Source organism: Oncorhynchus mykiss, chromosome 27 (genome assembly GCF_057628025.1).
Source record: "Oncorhynchus mykiss isolate SJ-2025 chromosome 27, ASM5762802v1, whole genome shotgun sequence".
In the NCBI taxonomy this organism is placed as follows: domain Eukaryota; kingdom Metazoa; phylum Chordata; class Actinopteri; order Salmoniformes; family Salmonidae; genus Oncorhynchus; species Oncorhynchus mykiss.
In genome coordinates, this window is record NC_143048.1 from 24,407,570 (window position 1) to 24,427,327 (window position 19,758).

The 19,758-nt window shown below is 43.4% G+C and overlaps 1 protein-coding gene across 1 annotated transcript; it reads left to right on the forward strand.

Annotated features, from left to right (window-relative positions):
- The first annotated feature begins 10,283 nt into the window (after positions 1-10,283).
- Positions 10,284-18,954, forward strand: jam3a (junctional adhesion molecule 3a). Its single transcript, XM_021588095.3, has 9 exons — positions 10,284-10,729; positions 15,918-15,986; positions 16,089-16,202; positions 16,313-16,465; positions 16,767-16,969; positions 17,121-17,220; positions 17,655-17,787; positions 18,070-18,121; positions 18,276-18,954. The coding sequence occupies exons 1-9, from the start codon at positions 10,681-10,683 to the stop codon at positions 18,309-18,311; spliced, it is 909 nt and encodes a 302-aa protein (XP_021443770.1). The 5' UTR covers positions 10,284-10,680; the 3' UTR covers positions 18,312-18,954.
- The last annotated feature ends 804 nt before the right edge of the window (positions 18,955-19,758 follow it).

A 19,758-nucleotide genomic window follows, 5' to 3' on the forward strand; every position in this document is an offset into this window, starting at 1 on the left:
CAGGAGGTGAGTAGGTTTCTGCGGTCATATTGCCAGGACCGGCCGGGGGAGAGGGCGGCGTTCGTGCCCTGGGCATAGATGGCTCAGAACTTGCTCTGCCACTCCTCCACCAACCTCTTCACCCTTCCAGTGCGTATTGGGGTACCAGTTCTGGCGCCGTGGCATCAGAGTCAGACCGAGGCTCCTGCGGGTGACGAAGCCGCCCATGTTCATCTCCAGCGGGCTGTGCTGCGCCAAAAAAACAGTGTGGACCGTCAACGCAGTGAGGCCCCAGTGTACGCACCGGGGGAACCGGGTCTGGCTCCCGACCCAAAACCTGCTCCTCCTCCTGCCCTGCCGGAAGCTGGGTCGCCGGTTTGTGGGGCCATTTAAAGTCCTGAGGAGAGTGAACGAGGTGTGTTACAGGGGGAAACAGAGGGTTAAATGCAAAACATGTAATTGATGGGATTGGAACCAGGTGTGAAGGAAGACAAGACAAAACCCATGGAAAATGAAAAATGGATCAGTGATGGCTAGAAGGTAGGTGATGTCGACCGCCGAACGCCGCCCGAACAAGGGCCTTCCAGACCCTTGATGTGAACTGGGGACCCCGATCAGACACTATATCCTCAGGCACCCCATAGTGCCTGTGGAACGGTAAGGGTTGTAACTTACCTCTGGGCAGGTGTCTAGGAGCCTTGCACTGGGCGCACACCGAGCAGGAGGAAACATAAACCCTCACGTCCTTAGCTAAAGTGGGCCACCAGTACTTTCCACTAAGACAGCGCACCGTCCGACTGATCCCAGGATGACCAGAGGAGAGTGACGTGTGGGTCCAATAGATCAGCCGGTCGGGGACAGCAGACGGAACGTACAGATGCCCAGCTGGACACTGAGTGGGAGTGGGCTCTGCACGTTCAATGTCTGCGTCCAGCTCCCACACGACCGGCGCCACCATACAAGAGGCGGGGAGTATGGGAGTGGGATCCATGGGCCGCTCCTCTGTGTCATACAGCCGGGACAATGCGTCTGCCTTAACGTTCTGGGAGCCTGGTCTGTAAGAAAGGGTAAACACAAAATGGGTGAAAAACATGGCCCACCTTGCCTGGCGAGGGTTCAGTCTCCTCGCCACCCGGATGTACTCCAGATTGCAGTGGTCAGTCCAGATGAGAAAAGGGTGTCTAGCCCCCTCAAACCAATGTCTCCACACCTTCAGTGCCTTGACGACAGCCAACAACTCCCGGTCCCCCACGTCATAGTTTCGCTCCGCCGGGCTGAGCTTCTTCGAGAAGAAGGCACAAGGGTGAAGCTTTGGTGGCGTACCCAAGCGCTGAGAGAGCACAGCTCCTATCCCAGCCTCGGACACGTCCACCTTCACTATGAACGCCAAAGAGGGATCCGGATGGGCCAGCACGGGAGCCGAGGTAAACAAAGCCCTCAGGTGACTGAAAGCCCTGTCCGCCTCAGCTGTCCACTGCAAGCGCACCGGGCCCCCCTTCAGCAGTGAAGTAATGGGAGCCGCTACCTGACCAAAACCCCGGATAAACCTCCGGTAGTAGTTGGCAAACCCTAAGAATCACTGCACCTCCTTAACCATGGTGGGAGTCGGTCAACTACGCACGGCTGCAATGCGGTCACTCTCCATCTCCACCCCTGACGTGGAAATGCGATACCCTAGGAAGGAGACCGACTGTTCGTAGAACTGTTCGAAGAACAACCATGACCTGTATGTCAAGGCTGAGATATGCCTGTTCTTCGAACAGTCCGTGCATACCAGGGACACATGCTCGGCGTGTGTAGCGGAATATGTCAAAATGTCATCAATATACACCATTACACCCTGCCCGTGCAAGTCCCTGAAAATCAAAAGCTTGGAAGACTGATGGCGCATTCATCAACCCGTACGGCATGACGAGATACTCATAGTGCCCAGAGGCGGAACTGAAAGCCGTCTTCCACTCCTCTCACTCTCGGATACGCACAAGATTGTAAGCGCTCCTGAGATCTAGTTTAGTGAAGAAGCGCGCCCCGTGCATTGACTCCATCGCTGTGGCTATGAGTGGTAAGCGGGTAACTATACCTCACCATGATCTGATATAGACCCCAGGAGTCAATACACGGACGCAGACGACCTCCCTCCTTCTTCTTCACAAAAAATAAACTAGAGGAGACGGGTGAAGTGGAGGACCGAATGTACCCCTGACGCAGGGATTCGGAGACTTATGTTTCCATAGCCTCCATCTCCGCCTGTGAGAGGGGATACACGTGACTCCTGCGAAGTGCAGCGTCTACCAGGAGATCTATCGCATAATCGCCCCGTCGATGGGGTGGTAATTGAGTCGCCTTCTTTTTAGAGAAAACGAGAGACAAATCGGCATATTCAGGGGGAATGCGCACGGTGGAGACCTGGTCTGGACTCTCCGCCATAGTAGCACCAACGGAAACCCCTAAACACCTACCTGAGCACTCTCGTGACCACCCCTTGAGAGTCCTCTGTGGCCAAGAAACAGTGGGGTTATGACAAGCTAACCAGGGTAGTGTCTCGCCCTGACCTGTTGAGAGCCATTTTATGTCTCTATTTTGGTTTGGTCAGGGTGTGATGTGGGTGGGCATTCTATGTTCTGATTTCTATGTTTTCTATTTCTTTGTGTTTGGCCGGGTATCAGGGACAGCTGTCTATCGTTGTCTCTGATTGGGAATCATACTTAGGCAGCCTTTTCCCCTGTTGTGTTTGTGGGAGGTTATCTTTGTTAGTGGCACTATAGCCTCGTAAGCTTCACAGTCGTTTCTTTGTTTTGTTGTTTGTTGGCGACATTTATCTAATAAAAAGGAAAATGTATGCTCAACCCGCTGCACCTTGGTCCTCTTCTTACGACGTCCGTGACAGAACATCCCACCACCAAAGGACCAAGCAGCCTGGCCAGCAGAGGCAGCCCCCAAATCTTTGGGGAGGAGGCACACGGGATGGTCGGCGGAGCCGAGGCTTGAACCAGAGCCAGTCTGGGAGAGGAAGGTGAACTTGGAGGGGAGCGACGGTAGTGAAGCAGAGACAGTGATGGAGTTGATGGGGAGATTGGAGGAGAGAGCTATGAGAGAGCTGCTGTGTTGGTGCATGAGGCACGACATTCGCCCTATGGAGCGTGTCCTCGGTTTGATGTCACCTGAGTCAGCTCTCCATACTCGTCCTAAGGGGCGTGCTAGCAGTCTGGTGAAGACTGTGCCAGCCCCACGCACCAGGTCTCCTGTGCACCTCCCCAGCCCTGCACGTCTTGTGCCAGCCCAGCTCTCCAGACCTCCAGTGCGCCTCCACAGCCCTGTGAGTCCTGTGCCGGTTCTACACACGGTTTCCCCAGTTTGCCAGGAGAACCCATTCCGGCCTGTTCTAGCTCCCCGCACGTGCCGGGCTAAAGTGGGCATGCAGCCAAGAGGAGCGGTGCAAGTGCCAAGCAGCAGAGCAGCCTGGTTCATCCTGTGCCTCCTACACGGACCAGGCCTCCAGTAGGTCTCCCCAGCCTGGTTCATCCGGTGCCTGCTCCACGGGCCAGTCCGGGGCCTCCAGCAAGGGTGCCCAGTCCGGGGCCCGCAACGAGGGTACCCAATCCGGGGACCGCAGCAAGGGTGCCCAGTCTGGTGCCTGCTCCGCGGGCCAGTCCGGGGCCTCCAGCAAGGGTGCCCAGTCCGGGGCCAGCAACGAGGGTACCCAATCCGGGGACCGCAACGAGGGTGCCCAGTCCGGGGCCCGCTGCGAGGGTGCCCAGTCCGGGGCCCGCAGCGAGGGTCCCCAGTCCGGGGTCGGCGGCGAGGATCCCCACACCAGAGGTGAGCCAGAGGTAGAGCAGGGTCTACGTCCCGCACCAGAGCCGCCACAGCGGATAGATGCCCACCCGGACCCTCCCCTATAGGTTCAGGTTTTCCCCTATAGGTTCCCATCCGCACATTTTTATTTCTCTATTTTGGTTTAACCTGAGAAGGGAAGTGAAGCAGTACTGAGGTGATTCAACAGATGGCAGGGTTTGGTAATGTAATTCAGTTTAAAAATAACCACAGCAAAGCATATTGATTAGCTTCCTCTATCTATACATTACAGTACAGTAAATGGCTGCAACAACAATGGTTCATGCTTTCAAGCTGCCATTTCAATGTGCCTACTAGAAAATACTCGTATCTTCATGTGTAAGTGTTATGTTTACTCTTGAACCAAAAGGATATATTGTAGGAGGAAAGAGATGGATAGGATGCAAATATTAAGAGCCATTTTGCATCTGCCACGATGACTTTCTTAAAATTTCAAGCACAGACTTTCCCAAGATGCTGACCATTAGCATACGGAGCAGTGGAATTATAATGTCCTTTTCAGCTACTATGTTACCGGAGATATCAATACTCAAAGGGCACATGCAGCCCTGTCAGCACTACTTGAGATCGAGCATAAATAAATACAGTAAATAGTTAAATGATTACAGCAAATGATATTCATATAGATATAGAGAGGAGGAGACTGTCACAGTAAATGAAGTTTTAAGTGATTACGTATGAGAGTCTGGAAGCCTGGTTTAAAGTAATTGAAAGGAATTTCAAAGCCTTTAAATGAGGATACTGCAAGGTCAGCCATTCCTTTGAAAACTTCCCTAACAATTCATTTTGAACCATCATTTCCCCTGGGAACTACAATAGTCTATACATGTACTATTCAAGCTGAAATATCCCTCATATGTAGGATGTCATAAAAGAAAACACAAAGAAAAAAAAAATATTACCTTTGTTAGCCAAATACAAAACAAAAGCCTTTTCATGTAGGAGAAGACATGAGCCTCATAAATAAGAGAAGGTTCAGGGGATCCAGGTCACATTATTACTGAGCTATAAAAAGGTCTCACATATTCACCTGGAATTAAATACTGTATGGAGATTGGCTGGAGGGGAAATGGAAGTTCTCTTTGGAATGAAGGGTCTTTCCTGTTGGCTCCTTTATGCCACACCACCGTCTGACTCAAGGGTATTATACATTCATTTAATGGGGTCAAAGTTATGAAATGGAGCTGTAATATTGCCATGATCAAATGGGCTTGATCCTGAGATTTGATATGGTTGTCATCAATTCATTTCAACACATCATTGCAGGGCACACTGCTCTCTAGTGTTATACTGTAGCTGTCCATCAAGCTTCATAGCGCACAATCAAGATTGATTCCTGAATACATACAAAAAGCTACCATTAAGACCGGTCCTGTATGCAATAGAAATGTGTTCTATTAAGTATTTATTGAGTCCGCAAGATATTGGCTGCTGAACAAGAGTTAAGGACCAGAGGGAATGCGTCCCCCCTACAGTTACCAGTTCCCTTTGGTAACTGAAGAAATACCCCTATCATCACTCAGGGGCCACAAATCACTCCATCTGTCTGACAGCTGTACTGTACCTCAGCTCTAGAAGTCCAAGAGGTGAGAGACGGACAGTTGTATATCTGTGTGTTGCCTTGGTTCCCTGACTACTCCTTTATCTAGCCTGCGTAAGGCCTCACTCCCTCACTAGACTCCCAATCAACCCTGCTTCCACAAAGGATATATGAAAAGGTGAGGACTTTTGTCATTTGAAATTACATTTCATCAGTAATTCATTGAGTCAGGTTTTCATATGCAGTCAAATTGCATAGTCTCTCACCTGGATTCAGTTTCACTGATATTTGAATAAATGCAAGAATTTGTCCTCCTTATGATTGAACTCAGTCTTCCAGTTCTAATATATATATATTCAACAATATTGACTTTAATGAGATATTTTTCAGCATGGATACATATATTCTATAGCTGGGAAGTATATCATTTTGAGGGTTACTGCAGTATGGTAGTGTTGTAGAGCTTATGTCTGGACAAAGGAAGAATTCTATAGTCAAACATTTCAACCAGAGTCCTATAGAGCAGTGTTTCCCGTGGTCCTCCAGTACCCCAACAGTGGACATTTTCATTGTAGCCCTGGACAAACACACCTCATTCAGTTAATTGACGGCTTGGTGATTAGTTGACAAGCTGAATCAGGTGTGCTTGTCCAGGGCTACAATACAAATGTGTACTTTTGGGGGTACTCGAGGACCAGGGTTGAGAAACACTGCTATAGAGTATCATGAGGATGCTTTACTGTCTTATCTTCTCATCACCTTGTCCTGGCAACCTTGCCAAAATGGCAGTTTCATTCCAGTGATCGTATTTCAAACTCAGGAAATGGAATCCAGGTGATAAATGGGAGATCTATGTACTGTAATGTCAAGAAAGCTGGACTGTGCAGAGGGATCATTGATCCATGGGCTGTTCATCTGGAATAGACCTCTGATTTAACAAAGACAACAACCATGACAGACCACTCAGTCACCTGACAGATATAGGGCAGGCCAGGGAGGGGAAAAGCAACAATGCTATTAGCTCTTTTTTTAAAAAGCGGTTTTCTTTTTGTTTAAAGAAGCCACTCTTTAATTCCCTTTGCAAGGTACATACTGTATCTAAAAAATTGGCAAACAGAGGCATTAAAACCAAAAATTGGTAAACAGAGGCATAATAATACATTTATTAGCCTCTATGAGGATCTTGAGGATCCCACTGGGGCTGATGTTCTTATCTGTAATAAATTATTTCTCCCTTGCCATCCTAATTTACAGCCTGTTGTAAGGAAAATGTTGTGTTTCTATAACATAGCAAGTATGTTTTATTCCAGACATTCAGCACTCTATGTCGTACACAGTCGTGCTCTTTCTTGCTAATGTGGAGAAAATAGAGGAAATAGAGCGCATGATTGCCTCCTGAAGTCTTCCATAATGCATACTTAATGAAACCCCTGCAAGAAGAAGAAACAAATAGTGTGCAGGCCATGGTCTCCAATGAATTATCCCCTGTGCTCAGGCATCATGTCCACTGTGCCTTCATTGATACAAGAGAAAAGCAAGCATACAAAACACTGGAGAATAGGCCTAGTCTTGTTAAGTTCCCTAAATAAATAATTTATCAAACAGAAACTTTTAATGAGACTAAATTATATAACATCAGGACTTGTCGTACTAATTTGAGTTTGATGTGACTAAACGTGACTGAACAGCTGAGATCCAGAAATGGAGTACCACAACCTGCTATAGCTCTCAAGGACAGTCATTATCTCCTCCACGCAATCAGAGGGATATTCTTTCTTTCACTAAGACATTTAAATCTGAGTGCGGGGCATGTTAATAGGAATGGCCCCAGGCCCCCAGTATTCTCTGAGAAAGACAAACTGTTCATAGTTAGGATATTTCTTTCGTCAATTCAGTCTGAACTCCTGCCAGGCCATAAAACCTTCAGATTCCCAAGGAGATGCCACAAAGGTCCTGATCCATAAGGGGGAATCCCGCTGTGGACGATTGCCTAGCAACCCATATTAGCAACAGCTCTAAGGTGGACTAGAGCAGCATGATCACCTCAGCACATGACCATTCTACAAGATGGGGCAATGGCTGTATCTGTGTCATTTCTTAATGCCAGTATAGGCCTAGATATCAAATAAGATCAAGACACATTTATTCCAAAGCCAATTTGGGAATATAGATTAATGCAATTATCCTGACTGAAGCCCATGGTAGCCCTTCACTAATATGAATGACATAGATTGATTGTTGAGAATAATGGGGAAGTCAGCAAGGCCTATCATCTGATGGATTTGCATATAGCCTATGAGTAAAGTCATATAAATCATAAAACTAATCCCCACTATAAACTATAGGTCTACAATAACACTGTAATAATCACTTATTAACCCTTAATAATATTATCTGACCTAAAGCCAATTCGCACAAGGGCAGATGATTTACTGGGTGTTGTTTGAGACTACAGAGGAATTGTGCTGTCTGTATGTGGGGTGTGTTCGTAGAAACACATGATATAATGATTGAATGACAATCAGTGATGTTTGGTCACACACTGCCACCTGGTGTATTTATGAGAGGATGAAAACATGTGACCAGATTATGGCAACAATAAATGTGGTTCTTCAAAGGAAAATGTATCTTATTTTACAACCTGGTCTCATAGACTAGACGTAACATAGTAAAAGTAAATCCGAGACACTCAAATTAGTAAAATATGTTACGCTTGATATGGTTACATAAGACAAAAGGTTACTTAAAGAGGGTGGTTGGTCAGGGTGTATGGGTAGGCATATAACACGAACGTCCAGCAACCCAAGGGTTGTGTGTTCACATCTCATCACAGACAATTTCAGCTAATTAGCAACTACTTACTACTTTTTTTGCTACTTTGCAACTACTTCGCATGTTAGCTAACCCTTTACCTAACCCTAACTTTAACCCTTTAACCTAACTCCTAACCCTAACCTTAAACCGTAACCCCCAGCCTAGCTAATGTTAACCACCTAGCTAACGTTAGCAACAACAGTGGAGGCTGGTAGTAGGAGCTATAGGAGGACTGGCTCATTTTAATGGCTGGAAAATAATAAATGGAAGAGAGTCAAACATCTGGTTTCCACATGTTTGATATTGTTCCATTTATTCCATTCCAGCCATTACAATGAGCCTGTCCTCCTATAGATCCTCCCACCAGACTCCTCTGGCATAGGTATTACAAATTCGTAATATATTGTACGAACTGCAATTCATAACATTTCATACAATTTTTTAAATAGTAACATATCATTCAAAATGAATGATGGACATCCACAAATTAATACATACACTACCGGTCAAAGGTTTTAGAACACCTACTCATTCAAGGGTTTTTCTTTATTTTTTAAAAGTATTTTCTACATTATAGAATAATAATGAAGACATCAAAACTCTGAAATAACACATATGGAATCATGTAGTAACCAAAAAAGTGTTAAACAAATCAAAATGTTTTATATTTGAGATTCTACAAATAGCCACCCTTTGCCTTGATGACAGCTTTGCACACTCTTGGCATTCTCTCAACCAGCTTCTCCTGGAATGCTTTTCCAACAGTCTTGAAGTAGTTACCACATATGCTGAGCACTTGTTGGCTGCTTTTCCTTCATGGTCCCACTCATCCTAAATCATCTCAATTTGGTTGAGGTCGGGGGATTGTGGAGGCCAGGTCATCTGATGTAGCACTCCATCACTCTCCTTCTTGGTCAAATAGCCCTTACACAGCTTGGAGGTGTGTTAGGTCAATGTCCTGTTGAAAAACAAATGATAGTCCCACTAAGCCCAAACCAGATGGGATGGCGTATCGCTGCAGAACACTGTGGAAGCCATACTGGCTAAGTGTGCCTTGAATTCTAAATAAACCACAGACAGTGTCACCAGCAAAGCACCCCCACACAATAACACCTCCTCCTCCATGCTTCACGGTGGGAAATACGCATGCGGAGATCATCCGTTCACCCACACCGCGTCTTTCAAAGACATGGTGGTTGGAATCAAAAATCTCAAATTTGGACTCTAGACCAAATGACAAATGTTTCCATTGCTCGTGTTTCTTGGCCCAAGCAAGTCTCTTCTTATTATTGGTGTCCTTTAGTAGTGGTTTCTTTGCAGCAATGCTACCATGAAGGCCTGATTCATACAGTCTCCTCTGAACAGTTGATGTTGAGATGTGTCTGTTACTTGAACTCTGTGAAGCATTTATTTGGGCTGCAATTTCTGAGGCGGGTAACTCTAGTGAACTTATCTTCTGCAGCAGAAGATGCCGGTCCTTATGAGAGCCAGTTTAATCATTGGGCTTGATGGTTTTTGCGACTGCACTTGAAGAAACTTTCAAGTTCTTGAACTTTTCCGTATTGACTGACGTTCAAATCTTAAAGTAATGATGGACTGTTTCTCTTTGCTTATTTGAGCTGTTCTTGCCATAATATGGATTCAGTATTTTACCAAATAGGGCTATGTTCTGTTAACCCCTTACCTTGTCACAACACAACCGATTGGCTCAAACACATTAAAAAGGGAATAAATTCCACAAATCAACTTCTAAGAAGGCACACTTTCTAATTGAAATACATTCCAGACGACTACCTGATTTGTTTTCGAATTTTGCATTGTTTAAAGTTGGAGATGGCCTATCATTCACGCAAAGTGATGAGACTGGGTGTGCATGTATACCTCCAGGATAATATGGTAACATGCATTGGCTCTCGAACAAATAAATAAAACCAAGGTCATCCAAAATTAACCGTTTTTAATGAAGCCAGAAACGCAAGTAATTAATCTCAGTGATTGACAGAATGTAATTTATGATTGAGTTCCTAGGCGGATTCTCGGTTGAATTTGAACGCGCATCAGACAGTCCAAGCACTTCGAAACCCACGCCCACCGTGACATTCAGCACCGCCCACCGGGCGAAATGGCGTGAAAAGAATGTATTCTGTCTCTCTCAATTTAACCTGTCATGTTCACATAAATTTGAATTTGCATTGTTTAGTTCTCTGGGTCAAAGCTGTGATATGTCAGAGAGGGATTACGGATAATTCATCTTGTTTGGCACATTAATGAAATTGCATTGTTGGATACCATCATTATAAAATAGATGTAAATGTATTTCCGGTCTCGGGACTTATCCGTCTTCCGCCCTGATGCCCTTGTAGCTATGGAAACTCGTCAATGGCAACATCCACCAGCCCGTTCACCCGTTTTGACCAGGGGCGCCGAGTGTGATAGCTAGCTAGCTGGCTTTATGTGTGCCAGAATTACCGATCCATTACCAAGGTTTCAAGATGGCGTTACAACGACTGACGGCTTTGTTCATCCTTTATTCGATTCTCGGTAAGTTATTTTCATTTCCACTAAGATAAGGTGTAGTGTAACGGTACGTGTTGTGCATTACAATTGAATAAATCACAGCAATTCTTTGTTATGGAAATGATCGCGCTGACTAGACGGGCTTCCTAGCATAGCTTGTCCAGGTCTGTAAACATGCTGAGGATGAGCCACACAATTATTAGATGGTAATTAATTAATTTATACATGCGTTATAATGACATTGAAACGCTCACACATTCCTCAGCAGTTTTTCCATTCATATTTAAATAAAGAGAGAACAAGTTGCACACACACTGCTTTTGTATCTTCTAACGTTGGGCTCTCTTCAACTGTCACTCAAAGTATGATGATGTCAACCGCTATTTCCATCCAGGCTGTCAGGTAGGCCTACAGTTCATTGTGTGAGTTATTTTATTCTGGTAAAGTCTCTCTGCTACCGCACGGCAAGCTGTACCAATGTACCAAGTCTGGAACCAATAGGACCCTGAACAGCTTCTTGCCCCAAGCCTTAAGACTTCTAAACAAGACGGCTAAATAGCTAATCAAATGGCTACCCAGACTACCTGCATTGACCCTTTATGCACCAACTCTCATGCACAGACTTTATGCACACACACACTGGACTCTACCCACACACTCACAGATACTTACACTGACACCACAACACACACACATACAACAGACACACTACATAAGCCCACACACACATAACATGCACACACATGCATAGTGATGCCACCCCCCCCCCCCCACCACACACACACACACACACACACACACACACTTTCATTCACCACATACGCTCCTGCTAGTCATCACTTTAGCCCTACCTATATGTACAGTACATAGCTACCTCATTACCTCGTACCCCTGCACATGGACTCAGTATTGGTACTCCCTGTATATAGCCATGTTAGTTTTTACTCCCTATGTTATTTTTACTCGTTATTTTATTCGTTATTCACTGTGTCACTATTTCATTAAAAAAAAGATAATGTCTTTAACTCTGCATTGTTGTAAGCATTTCAATGTTAGTCTACCCTTGTTGCCTACTAAGCATGTGACAAATAACATTTGCTTTGATAAAGTAGCACTCTGACAGTGGCAGTGTTTTCAGGAAGACTTTACTAGGACTATCTATGTTTTGAATACATTGTCTTCTGTCAACATTACTGTTGCGCTGCAACTACAGGTCAGAAAGATAACGTTATAGCCAAGTCAGTCTCTGTGTGGTATTGACTGATCATTACAGTTTTATTCACATACTAGTCTACTGCATTTGGTCAGTTTTAATGTTGGTAAGTTATTTGGCTGCTTTTACAGTGGCTGTGCTGGAATGTCTGGGAAATTGCTTTTTTTAGATGGACTGAATCAACAGCTTGTTTTTTTATTTTTGTAATGTTTTTTCATATTTAGCTTGAAGTGCATAAAGAAAACTGTAGAACAGCTACTTAACATAGAGCGCATTTCACTCAGGGTATAGCCTCCTGTCTCTATACTGTATGTATTAAAACAACAAAGGGATTAGAGAGAGAGAGAGAGAGAGATGGTCTCTAATATTCACCAACAACATATGCCACATTTCTATCTATTTTACTGTCTGACAACATTCCAGTTCTGATTAAATTCTTCACATAAACACATAGATCTCTTTCTTGATGTAGGCTACACAGTGTAAAGTTGGGCTTTCGGCTATGGAATGCTTTTATTCCAGGCACACAATAGCAAATCAGCCATTGTCTTCTTAATTAACCACAGATTCTCTCCCACGCTCTAAAAACTGTCTGGGACAACAAAGCCTCATGCAGGCGGGTACAGTAAAGCTTGGACACCTAAAATATACAATGAGACAATAAGTGTCTGTCTGTCTGTTGGCAGCAAAAAAGGAGAAGAGTTAGGATAGAGACATGTAGTTTAAGCTATTTATAGTCTAGTAGTTCATATTATCTAAGTCTAAGTATATTGTAAAGGAATTGAAGGTTAATGAGTGGTTTTACAGGGATAGGCTGTCCTTGCTCTGTTTACCAGGGGAAGATTTGCTGGACAAGCTCCCCTCGTGTCTCTCAGGATGGCCAGTAACTGTTTGGTGTAAAAATAGCTCATGATGTACAGGGGTGGGAAAGTCAGCCGCAGAGACGGAAGCTGAGACCTAAGAGTCGGATCTCATCAGCATCCACAGCTGTGCTAATATGACTGTGTACTCCACTTTGGCAGGACCCATGTTTTCTACACTCTCAGTGCTGGCTGACTTGGCTTTCATGTGGATCATGAATTGTTAACCAGAGACATTTTAATTCAGCCGTGGAGTAGGGCTGTTGCGGTCATGACATTTTGTCAGCCGGTGATTGTCATGCTAATAACTGCCTGCTTCACGGTAATTAACCATTAATTAACATAAACACATTTAGCATATCCTGGCTTCCACGTAGCCTACAAGCTATTGATGCAGACCTTTGGAATGGCCAGTAACTATTAAAAATCTAAACATATAGCCCAACATTTGTATCACAACTAAAGTAGCATAAATAACTCTAAATGAAGCATATAGAAGTACCTGTTTCTTTGTTAACTGCTCAACACAGAATAGCCACATCTACATATTATTATTCTTTTTTTACATTTTTTAAATAATTTTTCTTCCCAATTTCGTGGTATCCAATTGTTAGTAATTACTATCTTGTCTCATCGCTACAACTCCCGTACGGGTTTGGGAGAGACGAAGGTCGAAAGCCATGCGTCCTCCGAAACACAACCCAACCAAGCCGCACTGCTTCTTAACACAGCGCGCCTCAAACCCGGAAGCCAGCCGCACCAATGTGTCGGAGGAAACACTGTGCTACCTTGGTTAGCGCGCATTGCGCCCGGCCCGCCACAGGAGTCGCTGGTGCGCGATGAGACAATGACACCTCCCTAACCCGGACAATGCTAGGTCAATTGTGCTTCGGCCGGCTGCGACAGAGCCTGGGCGCAAACCCAGAGTCTCTGGTGGCACAGCTAGCGCTGTGATGCAGTGCCCTAGACCACTGCGCCACCCGGGAGGCCCGGGACATCTACATTTTAAAAGTCTAATAAATCCATATAATATAGCCTACACCATCACAATAAATCCATTATTTATTTTAGACAGGTCTAAAGAAACATGATATGAAGAAAATGTAGTCTATTTCAGTAGGACCAGAATAACATACTCTGAGTTGTCCTTATGTTAGGTCCTGATCTGGCTATGCCATATGGCTGTGGGCTACACTAGTTCATTTAGCAGACAAGATTTGCTTAGAATTCCGTGGTATCATTTTTTGTATGAAGAATACAATTGAACATAGCTGAATAAAATAGAGAGGATATTTTCTCCAAACAATTTGAGGGAGTGCGCACATGCGGCTATTCTGTGTTGAGCAGTTAACAAAGAAACAGGTCCTCCTATATGCTTCATTTAGAGTTATTTATGCTACTTTAGTTGTGATACAAATGTTGGGCTATATGTTTAGATTTTTAATACATTCTAAGGCTGCATGATACGACTCTAATGATGATTTGAAAAAAGTTGCATGAAAGGCATGAGCTCTGGTTTGTTTTTTTTGCGCGCACACACTTCATCAGTCTCTCATTCACAATTGACAATCACTTGATAATGCTTCATATTTCCCAGCAGCATCACCTTTGTGTGGCCTTAATGCCCCCTAAAAAAATGTATGTGTTTTGCAGCCAGTGACCGTTGTGACCTTGGACTGAATATAATAATTATAATTCCCTTTTCCCGGCTGCGTGCTTGGAAGCACCTCTCACTGCCATGGCTCTTTCAGATAGCTAAATTATTATTAGCCAATGCCCGTCCACATTTACTTTTTTGTCAGCCAACAAGATGAGTAGGCCTAACAAACAGTAAAAGCACTAGCCTATGTCAATCTACAATTCCCCATTGTACAAAAGTTGACCTATTCTGTGTGAGAAATAAATATTCATAAGATAGTCTGGGACAGTTGTGGGATGCGATATATCCCAAATTATTAAAACTACTAGCCTCAAAAACATTTTTTTAAGGCAGATGCAACAGATCAGAATGTTTAGCTTAAAATGTTGATAAACTATTAGACTATTTCTTCGCATTAGAAGCGCAGCAATGCGCACACAGCAGTAGGCTACACGCGCGAATGTTCCAAAATGCAATCAATTAGCGGGAAAACACCATGATCAAAAGTGACCTCAAATGCAATTATGCATGTATTGCTTTTATTATAAAGATGCATTTTTTATGGTGAAAAGGATCTTTCTCAAACTCGAAACTCACGCTCTGCGTATATACAGTTGAAGTCGGAAGTTTACATATTTTAATTTTCATGCCAGCCAGGTAGACTATACTCCTGTTGTAAAGATAAGCAATGTGCTTAATATTAGGAAAGTTTAGAAATAAATATAGTAGGCCTAGCCTATAGAAACGTTACACAACATGAGCTCATGGGCTCTCATGAAGTGTTTGATTAGATTTTCAATTACATTTGCATTGATGTCAGAGTGATTAGAGGGACAATAGAGTGCTGAGTATCAGTTTGGTATGTTTCTAATGACCATCAGCAACATCAGAGCTTGGAGAAGCCTAATTACCGTGACTAAACGGTCACATGGAATTTTATTGCCATCATGACTCGTGACTGCCGGTATGGCGGTAATATGGTCACCGTAACAGCCCTACCGCAGAGTGCTTTTATCTGTCTGAATTATACCTTGGAAGTATTTTATACACTTGTAAGAATTGTGCTCCAATACATTACCGTCTGTTTTCACCCCTCATTTGGAGTCCTTAACACAGCTGACGCCGACATAGAAGAAGGAACTGTTTCCATTACTCACTGTGTGTTCCTTTAGTAACTCTTAGGCCTCCCTAAGTATATCTCTCAATTATTTAATTTGAGAGTGTTTTGTAGAATTAGAAGTAAGGAAACATCACTGACTAATATTGAGACTTGTGCTCCCGTCGAGATGTGCTCCACTTGCCTCTTATACATGAGAAATGCTTCCGGAGATATGATTAATCCTGACCCTAAGGTTCATTCTCACCCTCTCTGTAGAGATAGGCCTACACCTCTTGACCCTCTAATTTGATCTGTTTAAACGGGCATTGTCCTGGGATGAAAATTCTGAAGCTTGTCAATCAGCTTCTTTTTTTTCCTCACTTCTTTTTTGTCATTTACAGGCTACATTCCATCACGTGGGGTAATCCTCCGAACCACAGACAAGACTGTGTGGGCAAATGAATTTGAACGTAAGTCACTGAAACACTGACTTATTCTCTCAGAATAATTTTTCAGGCTCTTCTGTTGTCTCCCAGTGTTTTGACATTGTAGTATCACTGTTTTCTTCCCAGCTATTGAGTTGACCTGCTTGATAGAGTCCATCTCAACAAACAACCCCAGAATCGAATGGAAGAAAATCAAAAACGGTGTCCCTAGTTATGTGTACTTTCAAAATCAAATTTCAGGTAAGATTATTATTTTTTAAGCACTTTACCAATACCAAATTGGCCTCAGAACTGTTATTATTCTCTGTAAGTGAATGAGAGGTTGGAGTGTGTTTTTGCCTCTCTGTTAGGGGACTTGGAGCATAGAGCCCAGCTGATCCAGCCAGCCAACCTACTGATCCTCAACACCAGCCGTGCAGACACTGCAGAGTACCGCTGTGAGGTCGCTGCCATTGATGACCACAAACACTTTGATGAAATTCTAATCAGTCTTGCTGTCAGGGGTGAGGACGTATTTGCACTCCGCTTTGCGTCTTGCATATGAACAGCCTTTAGCCGTGGTATATTGGTCATATACCACACCCCCTCGTGCCTTATTGCTTAAGTATAGACTGTGGTATGTGCTCCCTCTCTCTGTAAATAAACTGTTCCATGGGTGCCGTAGTATGGCTTCTGCCCTTAGCCTAAGTGTATGTGTGTCTTCCGGAGCAGTCGGGATAAAGCAGAAGTCGAATTCCAGTTGGACCTTTGTGTACAATTAGAAAAATAAATCTTATTTTTCCTCTTTTTCATCTGTCTATACAGTAAAGCCTGTGGTGCCAAGGTGCAGTGTGCCTGTGGCGGTGACTGTTGGCACGTCCTCTGAGCTGCGCTGCCTAGAGAACGAGGGCTTCCCTGCCTCACAGTACCGCTGGTTCCGCAACAACGAGGAGCTTCCCCAGGACCCAAAGAGCAGCCCCAAGTTCATCAACTCCACCTACTCCATTAACGCTGACACAGGTGGTCTGGTAAGGAATCAATGGGACTGGGAGGTCGAAAGGACACTAGCTATATGATGATCAAGTTTAATGAGACAGTAGATCCAACTGTTGGATGATGTTAGTACAAGAGAAAAGCTGTATGATCTATTGGGGTTGATTTTGGCGTTTTTCCCTGCAGAAATTCCGCAGGATGAGGAAGGAGGATGCGGGAGAGTATTTCTGCCAGGCAAAGAATGAAGCTGGACATGCACAGTGTCCCGCACAGCTGATGGACGTCTGTGAGTAGGCCATGCTGTACTAAATACCCAACTGACATTCTTACCGCGACTATGTATTATGTTTAAATATGTCAGTGTGTCATACCGCTGCCACACTGAACATACCATTGTGCGTTACCAAACCTGCTTGTGAGTCACATGCATCGACTCTAGTGCACATAAATCATGGTGGTTGACATGGAAATGTATTCCAAGGTCATTCCTTTAAGTCAGGGTTCCCAAACTTTATCATATTATATTAGAAATATTATATCTGATTGGGCTTCTTGCAGTCTACAAATTATTTGTAATTATGTTCCGGCACCCTGACCGTCCGCTCAAAAATATAAATTGTCCCGCGGCTGAATCTAGTTGATGATCTCTGCTTTAAGTTGTTTCAATTTGGGTTCATGCCACCCAGATCTCATCTCAAAATGCCCTGCTTGTATTTTCAGATGATGTCGACATAGTGGGGATTTTTCTGAAGGTGTTGGCGGCATTGGCCGGATTCACTATTGTGATGGTGGGGGTTTATCATGCACACAAACATGGCTGCTTCTCCTCCGGCAAGGATCACACAGGAACCAAGTGAGTAGTGCTATGTAGTTTCAAGTTTCAATGTTTATTTGCCACATGCACAGGATACAACAGGTGTAAAAGAGTACAGTGAAATTCTTACCTTGAGAGCTCATTCCAACAATGCAGTGATAATAATAGTAATATAGATAATAACCCAAGTACGATATAGGTTGAATGTACTGTACAGGGCTTTTAAAGCTGGACCAGTTTAATAGTGACATGCTATGTGCTGTGAATTGCTTAGTAAGTCTTTGTGTGGACATTAAGGATTTTTTTGCGTGTGTGTTTTAGCTACAAATCGCCAGCAGCAGATGATGGTGTTGAATATGCCGAAGCAGATGAGGTGAATAAAATTAACTTAATTCTGTTTTCCATATTCTATATTATTATTGAGTTAAAATGTAATCACAATGTATTAATCAAAATGGCAAACAAAAATAAATATCAACTGCAGGTGGATGTATTTTTTTGATAATTGATATTCCCATTTCCATCAGGGTCACTTCCGGCACAAATCATCATTTATCATTTGAAATCTGAGATAGAAGACCGTCAAGAGGGGAAACACTGAAGAGGAGACACACTGAAGAGGAGACACACTGAAGTCAAAAGTGCATCAAATCCCATAATAAGGCTTCGTGTGAGAAATTTAAGCTGTAACGTTGCACATTCTTTTTTGGTGCGCATCAACAATTAGCTTACCAAAGTTATCATCTTGAAAAAGATCAATCATTATTTCTACATTTCTGATAGGCAATTGCAACGTTATGTCCCTGTTAGTACACTGTTTGTTTTTTTTGTAGCACAAATATGTTTTGTCCTCAGTCGTTACTGTAACTACAACTACAGTACGATTTTAAGCTTTGACATTTGAACTTCCACCAACATGTTCATCTAAACTGATGCTGGAACATTCCCCCATACTGTTTTTGGACAATGATTTTTGACTTCCAAACATTTCTACAAAATATACCAAACCTGTTTTACAAAAACAGCCTTGCATAGCCTCTGAATGCAAGATGGACTGGTTTATGTTATTATGAAGGAAGGTTGTGTCAATATATTTGTGAATATATACACTACCATTCAAGAGTTTGGTGTCACTTAGAAATGTTCTTGTTTTTGAAAGAAAAGCACATTTTTTGTCCATTAAAATAACATCAAATTGATCAGAAATACAGTGTAGACATTGTTAATGTTGTAAATGACTATTGTAGCTGGAAAAGGCTGATTTTTTAAAATGGAATATCTACATAGGCATACAAAGGCCCATTATCAGCAACCATCACTCCTGTGTTCCAATGGCACGTTGTGTTAGCTAATCCAGGTTTATCATTTTAAAAGGCTAATTGATCATTAGAAAACTATTTTGCAATGATGTTAGCACAGCTGAAAACTGTTGTTCTGATTAAAGAAGCAATAAAACTGGCCTTTAGACTAGTTGAGTATCTGGAGCATCAGCATTAGTGGGTTCGATTACAGGCTCAAAATGGCTAGAAACCAAGAACTTTCTTCTGAAACTCGTCAGTCTATTCTTGTTCTGAGAAATAAAGGCTATTCCATTTGAGAAATTGTCAAGAACCTGAAGATCTCGTACAACGCTGTGTGCTAGCTAGTCCCTTCACAGAACAGCGCAAATTGCCTAACCAGAATAGAAAGAGGAGTGGACAGTGTCTAGTTTGAGAAACGGACGCCTCACAAGTCCTCAACTGGCCGCTTCATTAAATAGTACCTGCAAAACACCAGTCTCAACGTCAACAGTGAAGAGGCGACTTCAGGATGCTGGCCTTCTAGGCAGAGTTGCAAAGAAAAAGCCATTTCTCAGACTGGCCAATAAAAAAGAAAAGATAAAGATGGGCAAAATAACATAAACACTGGACATAGGAAAGTTTTATTGCTTTAATCAGAACAACAGTTTTCAACTGTGCTAACATAACCATTTTGCAATTTTCTAATGATCAATTAGCCTTTTAAAATGAT